This window comes from Aspergillus undulatus (genome assembly GCF_047715775.1).
Source record: "Aspergillus undulatus strain CBS 261.88 unplaced genomic scaffold BDV17scaffold_57, whole genome shotgun sequence".
NCBI classification, from domain to species: Eukaryota; Fungi; Ascomycota; class Eurotiomycetes; order Eurotiales; family Aspergillaceae; genus Aspergillus; species Aspergillus undulatus.
The window spans coordinates 67,568-89,353 of NW_027396661.1; the positions used below are offsets into that span (position 1 = coordinate 67,568).

Consider the following 21,786-nt stretch of genomic DNA (forward strand, 5'->3'; position numbering starts at 1 on the left):
TATTCTAATGTGAGTTGTAAATCTGTCGTGATTTGGTCATATGCTAAGCGATATAGTGGCGCCTGTTGCTGGCTGGTCTATACCCGGTTGAATTTCGTGATTTCTTCCTTGGTGATATGTACTGTTCTCAGACATATGCCATGGGCGTGAGTAATCAGAACCCTATTATTGTGTGCAAACCACTAACCTTGGGCAGAACATTGCATTATTCTTCTGCCTGTACTCGAGACACTGGACTGGACACACACAGTGCAACTCATCTCATTCGCGACTGCTCGGGTTCTTCACTACCCTTCCGTCCATATGGAGAGCTTTACAATGCATTCGCCGATATGTGGACACGAAGAATGTTTTCCCGCATCTGCTGAACTTCGGCAAGTATATGTTTGGAGTACTTTACTATGCTACCCTCAGTATGTACCGCATCAATAAGGTGACGCGGTTTCAAGCACCGTTTATCACATTTGCGCTATTGAACGCCGTCTATACTTCCGTGTGGGATTTGGCGATGGATTGGAGTCTGGGAAATATCTACGCCAAACATATCTTGTTGCGCGAGACACTAGCATTCAGAAGAGCCTGGGTATATTATGTCGCCATGGTCATCGACGTCATCGTCCGTTTCAATTGGATCTTCTACGCAATCTTCGCTCACGACATGCAACATTCAGCCGTGCTCAGTTTCGTCGTCGCGTTCTCTGAAATCTGCCGACGAGGCATCTGGACGATATTCCGTGTGGAGAACGAGCATTGTACGAATGTCCTCCTGTTCCGCGCCTCCAGAGACGTCCCCCTTCCTTACGCCGTGCCATCTGCAGACGGCCAAGTCGAGGTGCAACCGCCTGAACCAACACAAGCCCCCCACGAGGCCCAACCCTCCCTTGCCGTCTCGCCAGGGGGGGATCTCGAACAAGCAACGCCGTCAACCCCCAGGGCATCGCTTCGTCCACGTGCTCTGTCTCGCGTTGGTACAATGGTGGCTTCTGCTCACGCGCAGGACTTCCAGCGCAAGAGAAGGCCCGAAGAAATGGCCGGTGCTACTGTTGCTCATGGCTCGCCGGAGACTCCTGAGGATTCGAGCGATGAGGACGACTCTGGAGATACCCGGCCATATAGGGATGAGGATGCGATCGAAGAGGAGGCTCCGTCTGACGACCCTAAATGAGGCGGACCTAGCGGCCTTTATGTTTATGATGCTACGTTTCATGCATATAGTTTATGATCTACCCATAGAGATATGATTGCAACTGTTCTGCCTTTACCATTACCGAGTCAGAAGACTCATTGAGGTATGAAATATCAATCAATAAACATTGCTTTATTCATTGAAAGCAATTCATTATATTTGATGAATGAACTTCAAACTGTGTAACTGTTTGTTTGCTAGATGTAAGCAGATGCTTAGCGTCATGTGACTCCAGACGTCACACGGCCGTCTCACTACAAGAACATCGCCTCCGCTCTTCTTCTTTTTTGCCAGCGCCCTAATTCTTTTCTTCAGCCCATCGACATACATCGCGCTCCGTCTGTACATTCATTCAATATTCAAACGGGATGGCAGCAAACACCAGATACGAGCCCGCTCCTCAGCGCGACTCCTTTGACGACCACCAATACACCCAAGCTCCGCCATCTTATCAGGCTACTGCAGAGCCTCAGCCTCGCAGCGAGGATGACAATATTCCCGATGACTTCAAAGTGAGATATTTCAATGCGCAGAAAAGCGTCATATCACGTCCCCTAAGATATGCTGACTTGGATGTAGTTTGGCGGCATGGTTGCGGAGGGCACTTTGTCTGTCCGTATGCAGTTTATCCGCAAAGTCTATTCCATCCTGTAAGTCCAGCTGCCTAGCGCATCTGGGGAATCGCCTACTAACGAGACTCGCCTTGCGCAGTACTGTCCAGCTACTCGTCACGACTGCCATGAGCACCATATCATTCTTCAGCGATAGCTACCGCACCTGGATCCGCGCAAACACCTGGCTCATGCTCGTTTCCGTCTTTGGCGCCCTCGGATTTATGCTCGTAACATACTGGAAGCGCAAGAGCTACCCCGCGAACCTCCTATTCCTCTCTGGATTCACCATTCTCGAAGGTTACTCCATCAGCGTCGTCACGTCGTACTATGAGTCTCGGATCGTGCTGCAGGCGCTCATTATAACCGCGGGCTTGTTCATAGGTCTTACACTCTTTGCTTGTCAGACAAAGTACGACTTTACCAACTGGATGCCGTACCTTTTTGGTGCCCTGTGGTTCTTGATCCTGTTTGGATTCGTCTCCGTCTTTGTTCCTTACAACAGCACCGTGGAGCTCATCTATGGCGGTTTAGCTGCTCTCATCTTCTCAGGCTACATCCTGGTTGATACTCAGCTTATCATGCGCCACTACCACGTTGAGGAGGAGATTGCGGCTTCCATCTCGCTCTACCTCGACGTTCTCAACTTGTTCTTGGCTATCCTGCGGGTCCTGAACAACCAGCAGAACAACTAGGTTGGCTCGAAAGAAGTACGCACGAGGTTCACGGAAGAGCGGCGGTATTCCGGGTTACACTTTCAAGCCTTATCATGATTTCTTCTCGTATTACTCGTCACTCGCTGTGCCATTGCTCCTTTAGGTCAAGAGTCACGTTTATCTCCTTTCTCGTTCTTATCTTAATACTCGAATCTATGCTGAGCGTGCTCAATGATATCTCCCCCAATATTTGATATTATTATCAGTTCAAGATCCATAAACTTATTCAAAGTCTAAATGAGTGTCACTATTGTGCATGCGAACGATAGCCATCCAGATATAGATCCCTACAGACCTTATTAGTATACGGAGTAAGCCCCAGAAGCGATGCGCTGTTCTCTGCATAGGTGCATATACACGAGTAGATCCGTCAGCACACGCAATCTGCATGCATGACTTATTGCTCCCGCCACAGGTATGTGACATGTCTTATTATCTTCTTACATATGGCCCCCGTGCAGATCAAAGGCAAGGACTCCCACGCATTCAGCTGAACCAAAGCGGAATTTTATGCGATTCTCAGCTCCTCGCCATGGGTGGAGTATCTAGTTGATGATGGGGCCTCGATTACTCTGTATATGGGTCCAACTCCAGCCCCATCCGGTTCGGCAAACCGTGCTCTGTATACCTCATTCTTCGATAGTAACGAGGTGGGCAACAATCAGATAATAGTATGCCTACAACAGCGAGAACAGCGTAAGAGTCAACAGCCCAGTAACTAACTGCTGTAGACTACAGAGCATAAGCGTAGATATCATTGTATAGCAGCAGTTTCTCGGGCGAGTCGGCAACATGGAAAGCGAGTCTTGGTTCTTGCCCGCAGTCACAGTAGGATCGGCTCTATTCCGGGCCCCTCATGTCCCACTCCCCCTCCCCTCTCTGACTTGCCCCGCGATCCATAAAGAGTAGTATCAGCTGCCACTCTTGAATCAGAAACCTACTCGCTGCGATGCACTGCCTTAGTGCGAGGTGGTCCCTGGGCCCCAGGCTGGCTCTGAGTAATGGAGTATGTAAGGAAATTCTAGGCGCCGTGGGAGTGGACTGTTTAAAGGCCGCTGAGGTCGCCCTTCCTGCCCGGCCCTCTTTCATAGTCAATACACTCCCCCAACCACTTGGCTCCGACTCCACCAGACTACAATGTCTTTCTCCGTGCAAGGCAAGACGGCTATCGTGACCGGGGCGGGCTCTGGTGCGTTAACTCACTCATCTACTTCTACTCATAAATGCATATGTAACTAAGGTTAAGGTGGTTTGTAGGCATAAACCTGAGCTTCGCGCAACAGCTCCTCGAGAACGGATGTAATGTTCTCATTGCCGACTTGGCTCTACGTCCTGAGGCCCAGGAACTGGTCAATCAGTATTCGGCGCCAGGCAAGGCCCGGGCTATCTTCCAGAAGACGGACGTGACCGTGTGGAAGCAGCTAGAGGGCATGTTTGAAGTTGCAGAGAAGGAGTTTGGCGAGGTTGATATCGTTTGTCCGGGGGCGGGTGTTTATGAGCCGGTATGTTCTGGTCCTCTTCTCTTCTTTTTGCAGCACTGCTGGTTAGTATGTATCTTTGACTGACTGACTTCTTCAGCACTGGAGCAACTTCTGGCGACCTCCTGGCACAGCCGCAAGCCGCGACGCCCGAGACAGCGACCGGTACGCCCTAGTAGATATCAACCTAACGCACCCAATCCGCACAACGCAACTCGCAATCTCGCATTTCCTCCGCTCAGGCACGGACTCAACGCGCCAAAAGGCAATCGTGCACATCTCCAGTATAGCAGGGCAGAATCCCTCTCTCGCAGCCCCGATCTACGTCGCCACAAAGCACGCAGTCAGCGGGTTCGTGCGCTCGCTGGCACCCCTCGATGCGCGGTGCGGCATCCGCGTTACGGCGGTTGCACCGGGCGTGATCAAGACGCCGCTTTGGACAGATCACCCTGAGAAGCTGAAAATGGTGGATGATGGGAAGGATGCGTGGGTTACGGCCGATGAGGTCGCGACGGTGATGCTGGCTCTGTTGCAGCAGGATCGCGTGAGCGAGGTTATTGGGGATAAGGAGGCGAAGGAAGGGACGGTTTATCCGGTTAGTGGGGGGACGATCTTGGAGGTTTCGAAGACAGTCAGGTCTGTCTTGCCGTATAACGATCCTGGGCCTGGGACGCGACCCGGGAATACGGCGTCGACAACCAAGAAGGTCGAGGATGAGGTTTGGGAGTTGCTTGGTGGGAGTGGATGGGGCGCTTGAATGAATGAATAATGTGTCCTGAGATTAGAATACCCCATATTATTAATCTATCTCAGAAATAGAAAGGGTCCAAATCAAACGCAGATGAACTGTGAATAATGCCAACAGGTGGAGGAGCGCAAAATAAGATTGGAGGCGGATTTCTTGACTAATTCTGGATGGCGGCAATGCAACTGTGTCTTGGGCCTTCTGCCTTGTGTCTTATTGCCTGTTCCCAGAACTCAGAACTCTCGAACTCTCCTCTTCCTTTCAACAATTAACCAATTCTTCTCTGAACGCCTTTCTTCCTGTCGGCTTTTTGGCTAGGATTGTGAGGTGGCTAGTATGTCGGCCACCCCTGCCGACACCTGGATTTGATTGCTTTATCGCTCGTTTCTTTCCCATCCATCCTTATCAGTTCCCCGGTCGCATTTGACCTTCCACCGCTATCATCGCAACTACCTCCCTCCACCACCTTACAATGATGGACGATGAAGCTACAATCGGAGCTGGCCCCTCCGATGGCTTTCGGTCGAATTCTAGAAGGTATCTAACCAACACCGGTAACGGCTCAAGCTCGTGAAACTGACAGATGCTAGGCGCGGAGTCAGAGGGAAGCAAAATCCGGGGTTGCAAGGGCAGGCCAGCTGGATCAGCTGTGTGATCAATCTGGTTAACACTAGTGAGCATACACTCATTCAATCATCAAATTCCCTTGGCATGTCTCTAACGATATAATGTTAGTTGTCGGCGCCGGTGTCCTGGCCATGCCCCTCGCCATCTCGCACATGGGAATCGTCCTCGGCATCTTTGTGATACTTTGGTCTGGAATGACGGCGGGATTTGGATTATACCTGCAGTCTCGATGCGCGCAGTATCTCGATAGAGGAAGTGCTTCATTCTTCGCCCTCTCGCAAATAACCTACCCCAACGCCGCCGTTATCTTCGATGCTGCGATTGCGATCAAATGTTTCGGTGTGGGAGTCAGCTACCTCATTATTATTGGAGACCTGATGCCGGGAGTTATCCAGGGCTTTGCTGGGGAGCCGGCGTTTGATTTCTTGGTGGATCGTCATTTCTGGGTTACAGCTTTTATGTATGCGTCTGGTTATTCGTATATGGGAAGGAAGCTATGCTGACAGCATCAGGTTGATTATTATTCCGCTCTCTTATCTACGGCGGCTGGACTCGCTGAAATACACCAGTATTGCTGCTCTGGTTTCAATGGCCTATTTGGTGGTTTTGGTTGTTTATCACTTTATCATTGGGGATACGAAAGAGGGCCGGGGTCCAATTCGTGTCATTCATTGGGCTGGGGCTGTTCCGACTCTCAGCAGCTTTCCGGTGATCGTGTTCGCTTTTACGTGCCATCAGAATGTACGGCCCTCTTCTCCGCCCAGCTATGATTGTGCTAATGGATGCAGATGTTTTCTATCCTAAACGAGATTAGTAACAACAGTCATTTCAGAACGACTGCCGTCGTGTTCGCCAGTATCGGAAGCTCTGCTGCGACCTATATACTCGTTGCTATCACCGGGTATCTCTCGTTTGGTAACAGCGTGGGCGGAAATATTGTGGGCATGTATCCGCCAGGCCTATGGGCTACGGTTGGACGTGCCGCCATCGTCATTCTCGTCATGTTTTCCTACCCCCTCCAGTGCCACCCATGCAGAGCGTCGGTTGATGCTGTGCTGCGTTGGAGGCCCAAGCGCTCGAGTAGACATGAAGGCTCTCCTCATCGCAACCCTCTTCTACCCGGGGGTCCGCGGGGTTCACGCACAGCAGAGCCAATGAGCGATCTTCGCTTCTCTGTGATCACGACATCAATTCTCATCCTGAGCTACATTGTCGCCATGACTGTCTCCTCCCTCGAAGCCGTCCTTGCCTACGTTGGCAGCACCGGAAGCACGAGCATCAGCTTCATTCTCCCGGGCATTTTCTACTACAAGATCTCCGCACCCGATTCACCCGCCCACCAGCGTCTCATGAAAGAAGACGACGAAGCTGAGGATGGCTATATCTCAGGTGCCAGCGACACCGATGAAGGCAGTGGCCAAGCTCGTACTCTTACTGAGAGCGGACTCCTGTGCCGGCACACTCGCACATGGCGCAGAGACCTGCTCAGGAAGGGAAGTCTTGCGCTCGCCATCTACGGCGTCATTGTCATGGTCACCTGTCTAGTCACGAATTCCGTGTTCCTTGCATCTGACTAATTATTCTTTCTTTCTACTTGATTCTCGCGGTCATTCTCATGTTCATTCTTTCATCCAGGCATACAGGACCTTTTCTTTCTCTTACCTTTACCTTCTCGCCCTTTGGCGTCATCCTTGACTCTCCTTATAATACCTCATTTCCTTCTCTCCACAAATTATATACAGCCACCCTTGCATGTCCAGGTCCAGTTCTACTATCCATTGCAATGGCGTTGGGGTGTCAGTCTATTTCATACACTCGACACGATTTTGCATGGCCACTATCACTTGGTAGTCGAGGAGTTCTACAATAGAGTTTGAATTGATTGGATTGATCCGTTTCAAGTTTTCTTTTCCCAGCAGTATTTTCATTTTCAGCGAGTGACTAAAGCTGATGCAACAAGGCCTAACTGAACAAAACAACATAAGGCATATCACAATGACGGATCATCATCACCATAATCAATCTTCAACATTGGATGTCTAGCACCCACCACCACCGCCACCAGCATCCGAACTAGAACCGCCACTTCCTCCGTCACCACCATGCCCACCACCGTGATGCCCACTACTGGAAGCAGACTACCATGGGCATAGTGCGTATAATGAACACCCCCCAACCGCTTCTTTGCTTTAAGGGAGCTCTTATTCTTCACGGGCGCCGGCTTGGGATCATGGTCATCGTGCCTATAATGACCATCTACCCAATTTTCCTCCTTGTCGGGACGGCTGTTTTTCCCCCACCACGTCATTGGTGCAGGTCAATCATGCTCATGGTGGTTATAATGGGCTTCCGGGAAATCCTTGTTGTCGTTCGGGCCAGCCCATGTCCTGGACGCCGGGCGGTCATGGGCATGATGGTTATAATGGGCTTCCTCCTTGTTGCCGTTGGTGTCCTCCCAGGTTCTTGACGCCAGGCGATGATGGTGATGGCAGCTATAATGCTCATCTATATCTGACGGGCGCCTGTCCTTCTTGGTCTTGGAGTCACGGATGAACCACATGTTGCTTGTTGGGCTCGGTTGGGTTAGCTTGAATTGAAGTGTTTGACCATCTGGGGTTGTTGGCTGTTAGTGTTAATGCTGATGTTGATATAGATCGGTTTGGTTGGTTCGGGTTGGAGATCTGAGATGGCGACCTCGAGGTGTCTCTTATGGAAGAGGGAATAAAGGGATCATCGGGACGCGAACAATGGCTTGTTTGAGTTAATGTAATGTATAGATCATGAAGGATATTGTTTCCTTTTTTTGACCTTGTTCTTTGGGTCAATGGTCTCTTTTTTTCCTTTCCAACCAGTCTAGTGATGCTAGTATGGCCATTCATCGTGGTGCTGAGTCTCGCAACAACCGCGTTGTAAAGCTTCACGTGAATGAACTAGAGAGAAAGGTCTGAAGGTCTGCCCTTCAAGAGCCATATCTGTGTTTGTTGGCATTCACAGCCAAAGTATAGAGAAAGTGAAAGACAGTCTAACAATGAGAACACTAAACAGAAGGCTCCAGCATTACATAGAGTACCAGGGCACAGGGTGTGAGTGGACCCTCATACAGAATCACCACGCCCTCAAAAATGGCAATAACACACCTACCCTAAGTCTTTATTCGTAATGTACTTTCAGCCCCCAAATCATACTGTCGCACCTTCCCCTTTCGGTGGCCCATGACATTACTTCTCCTCTCTTACGGCCTCATCTTTTCTCCTTAAGGATCATCATCAGCAGATCAGTCATTTCGTCAGAGATATTATTGTTTTGAAGAGAACTTTTTCTTGGTTTCTATTACCATAGCCAAACGTAAAACAATACGGCTTCACCCACCAGGGCAAATGACGATACCTACCCAAACAGTCTTCATGACGCGCCGTCAGCTCTAGGGCGCCCAGATTAACCAACCGCGTGGCGCGCAGGGGTCTGTCGTCATTCGATGCGCGAAAGCCACAACGGGGCAAGACAGATCTGACGATAATCGCAAGGCTTAGCGCCTCAGCCTTGGCCCCATGATCCAGATTCTATGATTCCATCATTCCACAGCCTGTCATGGCTGTCGCTGCGTCGTAAGCAGAACAATATAGTAGCGCGACCCTTGTCATTGGCCTGCTTGCGGCTGCGGTGGATGTCTACAGTCCCAGATTTGCTGGGGCCTGGGGAATGGAGATATAAAGGGCAGACCATCCGGTCTTACTGGACAACTACAAACAAGATTGAGAGATTCAAGAGAGTTTCTTTGCATCTGAAAGAAACAACTTGATCAATTAGCACTTATTCTCACTTTCGTCGAACGTCCATATCCTATTCTTCCTCTCATCGTCTACAACTCAAAAGAAATTATATTCACACCTGCATCCTCGCCCACATCACCTACAAAATTCGAGGTCAACTTCACCCTCAACACCAAAAACACAGCACAAATATAACCTATCAAATTATGTGCTTCCGCGACTCTCGAAACCACACCTCAGATTGGGAAGCCCCCCAAATGCGCCAGAACCACAACTACAGCTGCCGCAACCACTACTACACAATGCCCATGACAAGAAAAAGCCGCTGGGGAGGCAGTGGCAACAAGAGCAAGAAATACGGATACAGCTACGGCTATGGTGGATATTATGGGGGGCATTATGGCGGTCATGGTGGTGATGGAGGCGGTGGCTGCGGAGGGGGGGATGGAGGTGGTGGAGGTGGGGGCGGTTGTTAGGGCCTATAAGTGGCTTTCGGCGTTAGCGACGTGTTATTTTTTTCTTATGTTTGCTTGGTATTCTTATCGGTTTTGGTGTTCTTTATATGATTTGATGGTTAGGTTTTGATTACAGTATAAATGAGAACTGAATGGGAGAAGGGTTTGTGATATACTTTAGATGAGAGGCTCATTTAATTTAAAATCTTGTCGATAGTCCAATTATCCCTTGATAGCATAGTTGGTTTAATGCGCTCGACTGTAATATCTGGCATTTCATCGAGAGATCCCCGGTTCGACTCCGGGTCGAGGGACTTTTTTTGTTTCTATTTTTTTTTATATCCGCGGCTCGCGTTGGGGGAGAACGTCCTCCTATTTTATTCTCTTTCCGCGCTACGGAGTATAGCCCTTTGAGCTCTGTGTCCCTTCTTTCTTTTCTCATTGAGGGGCAGACACGCCGTGATATCTGTTCATTGAATCATTGCCCACAGTAGTTGCCGGGTAAAAGGCTAAACTGACCGCAAACCAGAATGACGGCGCCCGCGACGGTTGGACTACTCCAAACGGCGAGCGGCCCGATTACTGTATTTGGATTCCCGCCATTTACTCCGCAATCCCCCACAGTATAAAGCCAGGGAGTCGCAGTCGCAGAACAGCCAAATAGACGAAATGCAAATCTAATCTTCTCTGAGGTCCTTCAAATATCCTTAAAAATGACACTGTCAAAACTTCTCACGCGATCAGCAGCCCGGGCGGCTTCAACGTCTACATCTTCTTCTCAGCTCACCAAAGCGGCAGGCGATATCTCTAGTGTCTTCCCCAGTTTAAGATCAGACTATAAACCAGAGCCGCTGCCGCCGAGATTTAGAGACCTGAAGGAGAAGTTGTTTCATGAGAATAAGGAGGCATTAAAGAAGAGCTGGGAGAGACTTCTTCCGAGTTTGGAGGAGGAGGTGCAGAAGATTAAGACTAAGGGAAGCGATGTATGTGTTTATCTAGTACTGTACCGATGCTGAGGCTTGAGACTGACGATTTCAGATCATTCCGTCTGTGGAGTACTCTGATGTTGTTTCTGGCACTGTGTCTCCCGCGGCTCTGGCGGAGATCAAGCATCGAGGAACCGTTGTGATTAGAAATGTGGTGCCGCGCAAGGAAGCACGGGGTTGGAAGGCGAGGATAGAGGACTACGTTGCAGCAAACCAGGAGCGGGTCAAGGCGTTCCCACCAGACTCACCGGCGGTGTTTGAGCTCTACTGGACGCCATCGCAGGCAGAGGCTCGATCTCACCCTAACATGCTGGAGACACAGCGTTTCCTGCAACGCCTGTGGCACTCTTCAGACCCCAACGCACGTATCTCGACACGGAACCCACTGTCATACGCGGACCGACTGCGGATTCGGCAGCCGGGTGATGGCAAATTCACTCTGGGCCCTCATATTGATGGAGGCTCGCTGGAGCGCTGGGAGGACCCCGAGTACTCGAAGGTCTACGCCAAAATCCTAGAAGGAAAGTGGGAGGAATACGACCCTTGGGACGTGAAGCACCGTATCAGTGCAAACATGGATATGTACAATGGGGCAGGAGCCTGTTCCATGCTGAGGTTCTTCCAAGGCTGGCTTTCCATGTCCAAGACAGCACCAGGCGAAGGCACACTGCACGTCTGCCCCATGCTTATGCACAGCTCAGCATACACCATTCTCAGGCCTTTCTTTGACAGCCAAACTCTGCAACCAGCAATCGATGCTACTTTCCCTGGGTCTGTTCCAGGAGCTTGCCAAGAATATAACCCCGTCACTCACCCGCATCTCGAACTGGAGACGACAATGGTATCTGTTCCAGAGGTGGAACCTGGCGACTATGTTGCCTGGCATTGCGACTCGTTGCACTCGGTGGACAAGGAGCACCGCGGCAAGGGTGACTCGAGCGTGCTTTACATTCCTGCCACGCCGATGTGCGATATGAACGTTGACTACCTGCTCAAGCAGCGGAAAGCAGCGCTCGCTTATTCTCCGCCTTGGGACTTCCCTGGAGCCGGTGGGTCAGGTGAGATCGGATTCAAGGGAGCGCTCGACTGGAACTCGATCAGCCCGGAAGGGCAGCGAGCTATGGGCTTGGGGGAGCAGCGATGGGAGATTACGGATGACATGACCGAAGGAGAGCGACAGGCTGTTGAGGTGGCAAACAAGGCGTGCTTCGCATAGTCATTTGGAATGATAGAGAGGATTAGAATCAAATAGATCTATTATATAATGTAAAGAATGATTGATGTTGCGCGAACGCCGAACAATGTTGCTTGTCAGTTGTTAGAGTAAGCTAGGCGGATGAGCCGTCGGGGAAACCAACCAAGGCCATCGACCCGTGACCTCACTCCCAGCTTCCACAACACCCCTCAATGTCAATGACCTCCCCACGACAGAGTTTATCATGATGTGGCTGCAGGCGACGCTTCTTCTGGTCGCCTCTTGCGTGCCCTCAACGCTCGCCATTCACGCTGACGAGGTTGGCCATGTCGATTTCCACCATGCGCTGCTAGGTGTTCCTTCGTCGAAATCCACCTTTTTCCACCGACCATCCTCCTCCTCGAACGCTGCCCTCCTCTACACCCTATCCGACAAGTCGCTTCTCGGTGCCGTCAATCCGAAAGATGGAACACTCCTATGGAGGCAGAACCTCACTCGCTCCGCCGTTGCACCCGATCAAGATGTCCAAGGTTTGCTGCGTGCCTCTAGCGGTACAAACGCGGTCGTCGGCGCATTAGGGGACTATGTTTCCGCATGGAGTGCCCTGGATGGGAAATTGATCTGGGAAAACTCGTCTCCGAACATGCCCGTGGTGGATCTTGAGCTCCTCGAGCTGGAAGACGCCAGTGCCGACCCGTCGACCAGAGACGCGATTGCGCTTTCTGGGGGCCAGGCAGGTTCGGTGAAGAGACTGGACGGGCAGACTGGTGTGGTCAAGTGGGAGTGGCATGATGAGAGGTTTGTTTACACGTTCTTTTACATGCGACAACATGCTAATGGTTCGATGAATTAGTGGCGATTTCCCCTTCCAAGTGTCCTCCTCTTCGACCGACGTCTACTACATCTCTCTACAGCCGGCTTTGCTGAAGGGTTACAAAATCCGAGTTACCTCCCTGGATCCCTTGAGCGGACGCCAAACGTACCAGCAGACACTCAACTCAGATAGCGATGTTTCCACCCCCGAATCGGTTCTCTATGTCGGCGCCAACACCGCGTTCCCTGTTATAGCCTGGGCGGATAAGGCGCACAAGACGCTCAAGGTCAATGTTATCGGCACCAAGCAAGTGACGGCGGTCAATATCGACAACAATAGTGGGGAGGAGATCAAGTCCATTCAGCTTCATGCCCCGAAGACCCTAAATGCACTGCCGCACTTTCTCGTTCAGTACGAGACCGTTACCGGCTCATGGGCTGAGGTCTACCATATCGACTTGGCAACATCAACCGTGTCCAAGGCCTACAGCCTGCCCTTCTTCAAGGGATGGTCCATCTTCGCGACGGGGACTAAGGATGCCAATGTTTATTTCACTCGAGTCACCGATTCGGAGACCACTGTTGTGTCGTCTGTCTCTCACGGAGTCGTCGGACGATGGACCCAGCACCCTCCTTTGGACCACGCCGTGCATGCGGTTTCGGAGGTAGCCATAAAAGGTGATTCCGTGGCTATCCGCTCGGCTGTTGTGATGGAATCTGGCGATTGGCAGCTTATTCAAAACGGCGCAGTTGGATGGACCAGGCCTGAAGCACTGTCTGGTGCATCAGCCGCTACTTGGGCCGATGTAGGTAGCCAGCAGGATCTCGCTCATCAACTCGAGGTCGAAGGTCACGAGAGCCTCGTCAAAGCGTACACCCACCGTGTGAAGCGCCACCTCAAGGACCTCGAGTACCTTCCCGACTGGCTGAGGGGCCTGCCCAAGCGTGTTCTCACTAGCTTGTTAGCCGCCGAAGTCTCGAACCTCGAGGGCTTTGGTATCTCAAAACCTGTCATTGTTGCTACAGAGAACGGACGGGTGTATGCTCTAGACAGCGGCAACCACGGCAAGGTGGCCTGGAGTGTCAAGGCGGCTGAAACGGATTCTTGGAATATCAAGTCAATCAGGGCCCAAGCTGGAACTGCAACCGTGTACGTTGATGACGGCAGCTCTGTTACCTTGAATGTTACCACCGGAGACGTCATCCAACGCGGTCCTGCCACAGAGAAGTCTTCACCGATAGTGCCTGGGGACGAGGTATCTCCCGACGCGTTCATCGTGACGCAGGAAGACGGCAAGATTCTCGGATGGAGCTCGAAAGACACGCAGACGCCGGTTTGGGTATTTCAGCCCCCGCCAGACAAGAGGATCATCCGCGCCACTGCCCGTCCGTCTCACGACCCAGTCGCCTCAATCGGCAAGGTCTTGGGTAACCGATCTGTTCTGTACAAGTATCTCACCCCAAATGCAGCTCTTGTCACGGCTGTGGGTGAGAACTCGGCCACGTTCTACCTTATAGATGCAGTCACTGGTGGCATCCTCCACACAAGCTCTCACAAAGGAGTGGACACCGCCCAGCCTATCGCCTCTGCCATGTCAGAGAACTGGTTTGCATACTCCTTCTTTGCCGAGGGCTCTGATCCCTCCGATGCCAAGGGCTACCAACTCGTCGTCTCGGAGATGTACGAGTCGCCAATTCCCAATGATCGTGGTCCTCTAGGCTCTGCATCCAACTACTCGACCCTTGTCGATCTGCCCCGTCCTCATGTCATTTCTCAGTCATTTATTGTCGCGGAACCCATCTCTCACATGGCCGTTACCCAGACCCGCCAGGGAATCACCACCCGCCAACTCCTAGTCACGCTGCCCGAGTCCAACGCCATAGTCGGCATTCCCCGCCCAGCTCTAGACCCCCGCCGCCCAGTCGGCCGGGACCCCACCTCCACTGAAATCGAAGAGGGTCTGATGAAGTACACCCCGTTCCTCGACTTTGACGGAAGATGGTACCTCACGCACGCGCGCCAGGTTGCAGGCATCAACACTGTCCTGTCTGCCCCTACTCTCCTCGAAAGTACGAGTCTAGTCTTCAGCTTCGGTAACGATATCTTTTCCACGCGCGCGACGCCCAGCAGCGCGTTTGATATTCTGGGCAAAGGGTTCTCGAAGTTGCAGTTGCTTTTGACGATTGTTGCGCTGGCTGTTGGTGTTACGCTTTTGGCTCCTATTGTATGTCTCCCCTTCTCGTTCTTTGCTCTGACCCTTTCTGACCGTTCCCACCAGGCCCGCAAGAAGCAGATCGACCAGATTTGGAAGAGGTAGAAAGTGGATTGGTATATAGATAGTACGATTTAAAATTGATCAAGCTGCATAAATCTGTAAAGCGGCTTGTCCATTGCACTAGAAATCATCTTTGTGTAGTCGCAGTATGGCCAAGATCCAGAATGGCGTGCATTAGCGCAAAACAGACAATCCCATTGTCTCTAATTCTAAACCCTCCTATTGGCTGCGAGGACTCCATCTCTCTGCACACGCAGAAATATACGAGCATTAGTGCCAGTTCAACGCTGCAACCCCTGACTCTCTCGTCCTGAAGAAGCGGCCGATGCCGACATTAGTGTTGCCAGTGCTCTGGAAATACTTGCTCCCAGTCTTAGATATGGAGTTGAATGTCTTCCATGACTCTACCTTCTCCATAGCCCCCATATCCGTCTCCACTGGTGGAACTGGAAACCCTATATACTCTGCAGTTATATTTGAAGACATGCCTTGTTCCTCAGATCACCATCTAGATGTCTCTGTCTCTACCAGCTGCAGCAGTAGCAGCACACATACTTCAGAACCATGGCAATAACTCTTCTTTTCCTCCCCCTCACCCTATGCCTGTGCATAATCTACGTACGCCATCCGATTCCCTCCTCATACCCCCATGCAGATCAAACCTTCCAATGCTTGCTAACTAACCTCCCAGCTCCACCACACCCACCTCACTTCTCCCCTCAAACACATTCCAGGCCCCTGGCACACAAAACACACCTCTCTCGTCCTAACAACGTACTACCTCCTCGGGCAACGCATGCACTACGTGCACTCATTGCACACAATCCACGGCCCGATTGTGCGAGTCAGCCCGCTCGAAATCTCCATCGCCGATTTAGCAGCCGTTAAAGAGATCCATCGAATCGGCACCCCGTTCTTAAAAGACAGTGCCTTCTACAAGAAAATCACTCGCCCGGATATAGAGAATCTATTCAACACGAGCGATCCGCATTTTCATGCAAAGCGACGGAGGTTGTTTGCTCGTCAGGCTAGTGATATCGAACTTCACAAGCCTGAGATCGAAACCCTCATTGATGCGAGGATAAAGCTCGCAATTACCAAGATAGCCTCCGAACTCAAGCAGACAGGGAAAGTCGATATCTTCCAATGGTTCATCTTCATGACGACGGATATAATCGGCGAGTTATGTTTCGGGGATTCGTTCCGGATGATCGAATTAGGTGTGGGGAATCAGTATTTTAAAGATTTGACGGCTGTTGCGAGGATGGAGGGTGTGAAGGTTGTTTTTCCGGCTTTAGTGAGTCTGGCGAGTTGGGTTCCTTTGTCCTTGCCTGTCGTTTCTGAGGCTGCGAGGGCGGGGGAGAGGTTGGGAGGTTATGCGGTCGAGAGTGTGGCGAGGTATAAGGCGTTGCTTAAGGCATCGCGGTCTTTGTCTGGGGAGAAGAATGAGAAGAAAGAAATGAAGCAAACGCTCTTCACGAGGCTCTTCAACCTCCACTCTGGAAACCCAGCATCTGACACAGATGACAAGGACTTGGATTCATTACCCGACAAATCCATAACCGACGAAGCAAAACATTCATCATCGCCGGCAGCGACACAACCGCAAACACACTAACCTACCTCATCTACACCCTGTCTCAACCCCATAACGCCCCGTTCCTTTCTACCTTACTCACCGAACTAGCCACCCTGCCACCACTCTTCACCGACGCAAATCTCAACTCCCTGACTACCCTCAACAACATAATCACCGAGACAATGCGCCTCTACCCCGGTGTTCCATCCGCTTTACCACGGGTTAGTTCGGAGACCCAGGTACTAGCGGGGTATGAAATCCCAAGGAACACGACGGTGTCAGGTCAAGCATATACACTCCACCGGAACCCCACCATTTTCCCATCGCCCGAGGAATTTAATCCGGATAGGTGGGTGAATCCAAGCCGGGAAATGAGAGACTCGCTTATGGCGTTTGGTGGTGGGGTTAGGATTTGTCTAGGAATGCATCTTGCTAAAATGGAGATGAGGCTTGCTGTTGCGAGGTTCTATGCGGCGTTTGGGGACGCGTTGAAAGTGGACGAAGGGATGAAGGATAACGAGATGGACCAGGTAGGGTGGTTCTTGGGGGCGCCGAAGGGGAAGAGGTGTCTTTTGAGAAGGGAGGATTAGATCATAGGTGATTGGAAGTTTTTGTGGTGAGTGTACCTATATAAACGGGCTGAGGTAACGAGCCCTAACTTCTCTACTAGGGATATTGAGTGCATCTGACCTACTGCTGCTGATCAGAAGCAATAAGCCGAAACGCGGTTCATATAGACTGTATTGAACGTTATTGAACGTCGCTATATAAATACGGACGAGCTAAGACGAACACATCCCGACCTGACGTAAAAGATTCGATAATATTACTCAGTATCTGACGCAAGAGCAATCGCTCAACAAACAAAATATTTAACAGATCCTCCCCGCTTAGAAAGAGGTGCTGCACCTCGGAAACACCATTCTCCCCCACAGTTGTGCGAGCAATGCTGGACATGAAAGAGAATGTCAACCTGGAATGAAAGAAAACTCCGAACCGATGCACGAAGATGATAGGTATGCCGTAGAGGCTGTAGAACACACAAAAGAGAAATAGCGGCAAAAATAGACGGAGATGAAAGGAGAGTAATGAGATCTAAGTCTAAATTTAGGATTTCGTGGGCGATGAGCCAAGAGGAAAGGAGAACGAAGGTTAAGAGTAGAAAGTGAGGAAGTGCGATGGATATAAACTTGGAAGGAAATAGGTGTGATGTAACAATGGACGAAACGCTGGGTAGACGGTAAAAATGAAGGTTAAGGATATTTTAGTAGTAGGTCATGTTGGGGTTGCTGAAGCGCTGCTGCGGGTGCTGCGGGCTGGGCTGATACAGCGGAGGGCTCTGCTGAGTTTGGGTGGGGAGGCCAAACCAAGACTGACGACGGGGTTCCTCGGGTCGATAGGACTGGTTCAGAGCATCCCACGTGCGGCTTGCTGTAGGCATGTTGTAGAAGCTGTTGGCACTGGTCTGTACTCCGTATGAATGAGCAGGAGGAGCCGGCGCTAGCTGCTGCTGTGGCTGTTGCTGCCAGTGCTGCTGACGCTGCGCAATCGCATGCTGCACCATCTGGTTTGACATGCCCTCCTTCATCAACCGCTTCTCCTGCTCTCGAGCATCAATCGCGCCGACCAGGCCCATAGGGTTGACAGGCGACGGCGTCTTCTGCTTATCACTAGACAGATTGAAGAACGACGAGCCGGTCATACGGGCGACGTGCTCTTGCTCGCGGGCGGAAAGATGGGATGAGACATCATTGTAGTTCATCGTGCTGCTGGCACCGCGAGATTTAGGCCGAGCATTGTTGTCCCGAGTCATGCTCATTTGGGATGGTGACCTCACATGAGCCGTCCAGTCACCGGAAGCGGGTCGGGGTGTTGGTGTCACCGTCGCGGTAGAGGGTGACCGACGATGGGCTTGGATCGGCGGGCTAGGAGCCGCTCGTTGTTGCACGAATTGTTCTGGCGTAAGGCCACCAGGAGTTGCCGGACGGGCAGCAGCCATTCCTGGTTGCCACAGCATACTGCGCCGGAAATCGCCCGGACTCGGTGATCTGGAGTGGTTGCGGTCCGCCTGGCGTGCAGGGAAAGAGTATCGCTGCCTCTCCGTGGAGTCAGAATCGTTCTTGAAGTAATCAAACTGCTTGAGCGTGTCCGATGTCTTGGGGCGTTCCGTTTTGGACGGGCCTCCGGTAGTAGGTAGGTAGGTCAACGTTGGTCCAAAGTCAATCGTAGGAATGTCTGGGTTATGCGCAGGCTTGGCTTCCATAGAGTAATGCGCGTCACCGATGACTACATCCTTCGGTTGCATCTCCGTTCCCACAGTTTTCTTGACACCCATTCTAGGCTTGGGTATCGACTTGACAGAGTTCTTGCTGTATAGCGAGTCATGAGTGCTAGCATAGTCAGGAGATGCCGTCGACTCATCGTCACCGTACACACTCTCTTCTTCCTGGCGCGGTTGCGGGGTCTTTGTTTTTGTTGAAGAAAATGTAGGACGGTTGACGATACCCACTAGGTTCATAGCCTCTTCATCAACGGTATGGCGAAGGTCATCGAAACTTGGTTCACCAACGGAACTTTGTGGGCTGGTCAGTTGTGTGGGGGTGGATCCGCCAACGGGCTTCCGCTTGACGGCCTTTTCAGTATCGATGCGCATGCTCTGAGTGCTCTGCCTATTCACCTTGGGATTTGATGTGCTAGGCGATGGCGTGTTAGAGTATGGCGTGCCGACGACGCCGAAGCTGTGCTGAGGTACCGGCGGAGCCTGTTCTTGCTCTTCCGTTTGTTGGTTAACGAAGCCATCAAACGCTGGAAGAGACGAAGCCGCCTGCTGTGAGCTGGGTGGTTGAGAAGAGCCTGGTCGCAGAGGACTGTTAGTGTAGTCGCTACTGCCATGACTTGCAGATGTAGTGGGTCTGTCTCTCAGATTCAGACCGCCAGACGCAGCTACGAACTGCGCGAGCGTGGCATCAGACATGCGCACGTTGGCTCTCCGCGCATCAGGCGGAGCCTGAGGTCTGGTTGGTGGTCTTCCAATAGGGTCGTGCATGAGCGTAGGTGGTAGCGCAACATCTGAAGGAGGTGATTGTTGCGGTACAGGAGCCGGGTTCATATAAGGCCCTTGCTGGGAGTATTGGTGTGGGTCGTCGTCCGAGCTGCTTCGGGTCGGCGAGTTACCGGCCATAGGGCTTTCCGTTAAATCTTGCGCGGATGATGCTGAAGAGTCCTCGACCACTGCGGCGTTTTGGAAGGGTCTTGGGGCAAACCATGGTGCATCGGACATGCTTCGCGAGTGTGGTGCTGCGCTGTTGAATGGCTCCTCTTTGGGTACTTGTTGCACGATCGCGTCTACCGACTGATTGAATTCGGGCTTATATCCAGCGAATGGTTCCTTTCGCGATGACGGGTGGGCAGGGACCTGGCTATACCGATTGGGTAGACTAGCACGGAAGCGAGGCCTGTTTGTGGCCATGCTGCTTGTTCTGCTGCTGACATTGGCCATCCGGCATGCCGTTGCATCCTTAAGCTGCTTCCGCCACTCCGCCTCTGTCCAATTCTGTGATTCGGGAGCCCGCATGAGACTAACGATATCCACGACGTCCAGGTAATCATAGCGTTCTTTGTTGGGGAAAGCGAACATGATGCTCTTGATGTGGTTCACCGCAGCAATGAACCGAGTCGGGCGCCCGTAAAGGTTGAAGGTGTCGAAAGTCGGCATCAGGAATTGTAGCATTATCTCGAAACCGCTCACGGCGGGATGTACTTCTGGCATGACGAAAACAAAACCCTCCACCTTCGACTCCGACTGCGAGTGTAGGATAAAGTTTCCCTCGATCTTGATCAATGTCGACTGATCGATTAAGGCTTTCGATTGAGGGTAAATGGCGTAGGCACAATAGGCGTCGGTGACTGTTGCGATCGGCTTCACCTTTTTTGTTTTCTTGGTCTCGTAGAACTTGATGTTGCCTATTGCCAACCTCGGCACACGATCATACGCAGATTTCTTCTTCATTGTTTTCCTGGCCTTTTGGAGCTCTTTCTCGTCTGGCGGCGTGATCACAAACCAGCATCGCCGCCACGGGGTTCCTGCTCCGAATCTCACCCGAGCCCAATCTTCATGCTTGAATCGAGTGCGCTCAAGTATCATTCGGATGTTGTTCAGTTCTCTACCCTTTGCGGCGATGATGGCGCCAGTGTAGGCCTCGTAGAGACAGGTAAGTTCGTACATGGCTAGGCGGATTGCTGCTGCCCACTGGATCAAGGAGTCGTAGGAGTCGAAATGGAGGAGATATCGGTTCTGACCCGCAGAGGAGACGCTCAGAACATTTTGTAGAGATTGCGCGCCTGCTTGGTTCTGCGTAGGAAGGGATCCAATCTGATTCCAGTGTTAAAAAGGCATCACCGACTGGGAATTTCCGGCATATCTTACTGGTTTAATGGAAGCATCCGAGAGATTAACGAATGTGGCGGGAACATCTGCCGCGTCGCCTGCTGCGTCCAGCGCAGCGGCATCCCATAGTGACAGGACTGTCCCGACAAGCTGAGCATAGCACTCTACCCATTGTCGTTCAGCACATGGCCGACCATCTGAGAAGAGTATCCGTCAGTCCGAGCATGTAACACAACGGCATGAACGTACTTGTATCCAAATCATTCAGTTTTAGGAAATACCCCTCGTAGTACAACTTGTTGGCATGGCTGTTCATGTAAGAGAAAATCCGCGTGAGTTCGGCTGGTGTATCCTCCGCTAGTTGCATAAATGGCGGATTGTGCGTAAAGACCATCGAGCCCGGCCGTGACATGCGCCGTTCGGACTTTGACAACATTGTTGGGGTGGCATCGTGCGGAGAAGGTGTATCTGGAGATGGCGTGTCGAATCGTGACGGGCGATTGTATGCTGAGGGCATTCGTTCCCCTCGGTCGGGGCTTGCCTTTCGGGAAGATCCACTGAATGAAGATAGAAACGACAGCACTATGAACGCAAGGGGTGGTGTCAGCGGATAGTCCTTCTGGAAGTATTCTCTAGAGTTGACCTAATCAAAGCAGTAGTACTCACCGCGAGAGCGACCCATGATTGCAACGAGTGATGTCACACGATGACAAGAAGACCAGCTTCTAAAAAGGTATTCTTTCCAGGAGCGAAAACGAGCGGACGAAGGTGAGAAGCGAGAAGGGGCGGAAGTTAAAGAATAGTGTTTTGACTTTTTGGGCTCCGGATCCGTGCGGAGATAGCAACAAAGTGTCAGGACTTAAGACCCGCCAAGGTTAGGTTCAGACGGTAGAGGCCATGGAGCGAAGGCGAAAAGAAAGCGGCTGGAGAGGGGAGCGAATGACACGGGGCCAGAGTGAAGC

At 51.6% G+C, this 21,786-nt stretch overlaps 7 protein-coding genes and 1 non-coding gene across 8 annotated transcripts; 7 read left to right on the forward strand and 1 right to left on the reverse strand.

Annotated features, from left to right (window-relative positions):
• Nucleotides 1-17: 17 nt before the first annotated feature.
• BDV17DRAFT_189112 (EXS family-domain-containing protein) lies at nucleotides 18-1,237 on the forward strand. The gene is made up of 2 exons (XM_073755077.1): nucleotides 18-146; nucleotides 197-1,237. Exons 1-2 carry the CDS (start codon nucleotides 117-119, stop codon nucleotides 1,163-1,165), a joined length of 999 nt encoding a protein of 332 aa, XP_073612001.1. The 5' UTR covers nucleotides 18-116; the 3' UTR covers nucleotides 1,166-1,237.
• Nucleotides 1,238-1,490: 253 nt separating this feature from the next.
• Nucleotides 1,491-2,783, forward strand: BDV17DRAFT_272715 (Bax inhibitor-1 family protein). The gene is made up of 3 exons (XM_073758920.1): nucleotides 1,491-1,698; nucleotides 1,766-1,836; nucleotides 1,898-2,783. The coding sequence occupies exons 1-3, from the start codon at nucleotides 1,555-1,557 to the stop codon at nucleotides 2,490-2,492; spliced, it is 810 nt and encodes a 269-aa protein (XP_073612002.1). The 5' UTR covers nucleotides 1,491-1,554; the 3' UTR covers nucleotides 2,493-2,783.
• Nucleotides 2,784-3,650: 867 nt separating this feature from the next.
• Nucleotides 3,651-6,940, forward strand: BDV17DRAFT_284145 (transmembrane amino acid transporter protein-domain-containing protein; the record flags this gene model as incomplete). The annotated part of the gene is made up of 7 exons (XM_073760486.1): nucleotides 3,651-3,702; nucleotides 3,771-4,015; nucleotides 4,092-4,725; nucleotides 5,320-5,409; nucleotides 5,472-5,823; nucleotides 5,876-6,104; nucleotides 6,152-6,940. The coding sequence occupies 7 exons, from the start codon at nucleotides 3,651-3,653 to the stop codon at nucleotides 6,938-6,940; spliced, it is 2,391 nt and encodes a 796-aa protein (XP_073612003.1).
• A 1,873-nt stretch (nucleotides 6,941-8,813) lies between these two features.
• BDV17DRAFT_272726 (uncharacterized protein) lies at nucleotides 8,814-9,629 on the forward strand. The gene has a single exon (XM_073758922.1). It carries the CDS (start codon nucleotides 9,340-9,342, stop codon nucleotides 9,607-9,609), a length of 270 nt encoding a protein of 89 aa, XP_073612004.1. The 5' UTR covers nucleotides 8,814-9,339; the 3' UTR covers nucleotides 9,610-9,629.
• A 185-nt stretch (nucleotides 9,630-9,814) lies between these two features.
• BDV17DRAFT_t128 lies at nucleotides 9,815-9,902 on the forward strand. The gene has a single exon. It is a non-coding gene; the product is annotated as a tRNA-Tyr (tRNA).
• Nucleotides 9,903-10,301: 399 nt separating this feature from the next.
• BDV17DRAFT_284146 (uncharacterized protein) lies at nucleotides 10,302-14,900 on the forward strand (the record flags this gene model as incomplete). The annotated part of the gene is made up of 6 exons (XM_073760487.1): nucleotides 10,302-10,571; nucleotides 10,627-11,789; nucleotides 11,890-11,891; nucleotides 11,937-12,567; nucleotides 12,623-14,807; nucleotides 14,862-14,900. The coding sequence occupies 6 exons, from the start codon at nucleotides 10,302-10,304 to the stop codon at nucleotides 14,898-14,900; spliced, it is 4,290 nt and encodes a 1,429-aa protein (XP_073612005.1).
• A 522-nt stretch (nucleotides 14,901-15,422) lies between these two features.
• BDV17DRAFT_300468 (cytochrome P450) lies at nucleotides 15,423-17,034 on the forward strand (the record flags this gene model as incomplete). Its single annotated transcript, XM_073764071.1, has 3 exons — nucleotides 15,423-15,476; nucleotides 15,550-16,283; nucleotides 16,430-17,034. The coding sequence occupies 3 exons, from the start codon at nucleotides 15,423-15,425 to the stop codon at nucleotides 17,025-17,027; spliced, it is 1,386 nt and encodes a 461-aa protein (XP_073612006.1). The 3' UTR covers nucleotides 17,028-17,034.
• A 667-nt stretch (nucleotides 17,035-17,701) lies between these two features.
• On the reverse strand, nucleotides 17,702-21,260 carry BDV17DRAFT_294724 (PH domain protein; the record flags this gene model as incomplete). Its single annotated transcript, XM_073762904.1, has 3 exons — nucleotides 17,702-20,809; nucleotides 20,864-21,021; nucleotides 21,074-21,260. The coding sequence occupies 3 exons, from the start codon at nucleotides 21,258-21,260 to the stop codon at nucleotides 17,702-17,704; spliced, it is 3,453 nt and encodes a 1,150-aa protein (XP_073612007.1).
• Between the last annotated feature and the right edge of the window lie 526 nt (nucleotides 21,261-21,786).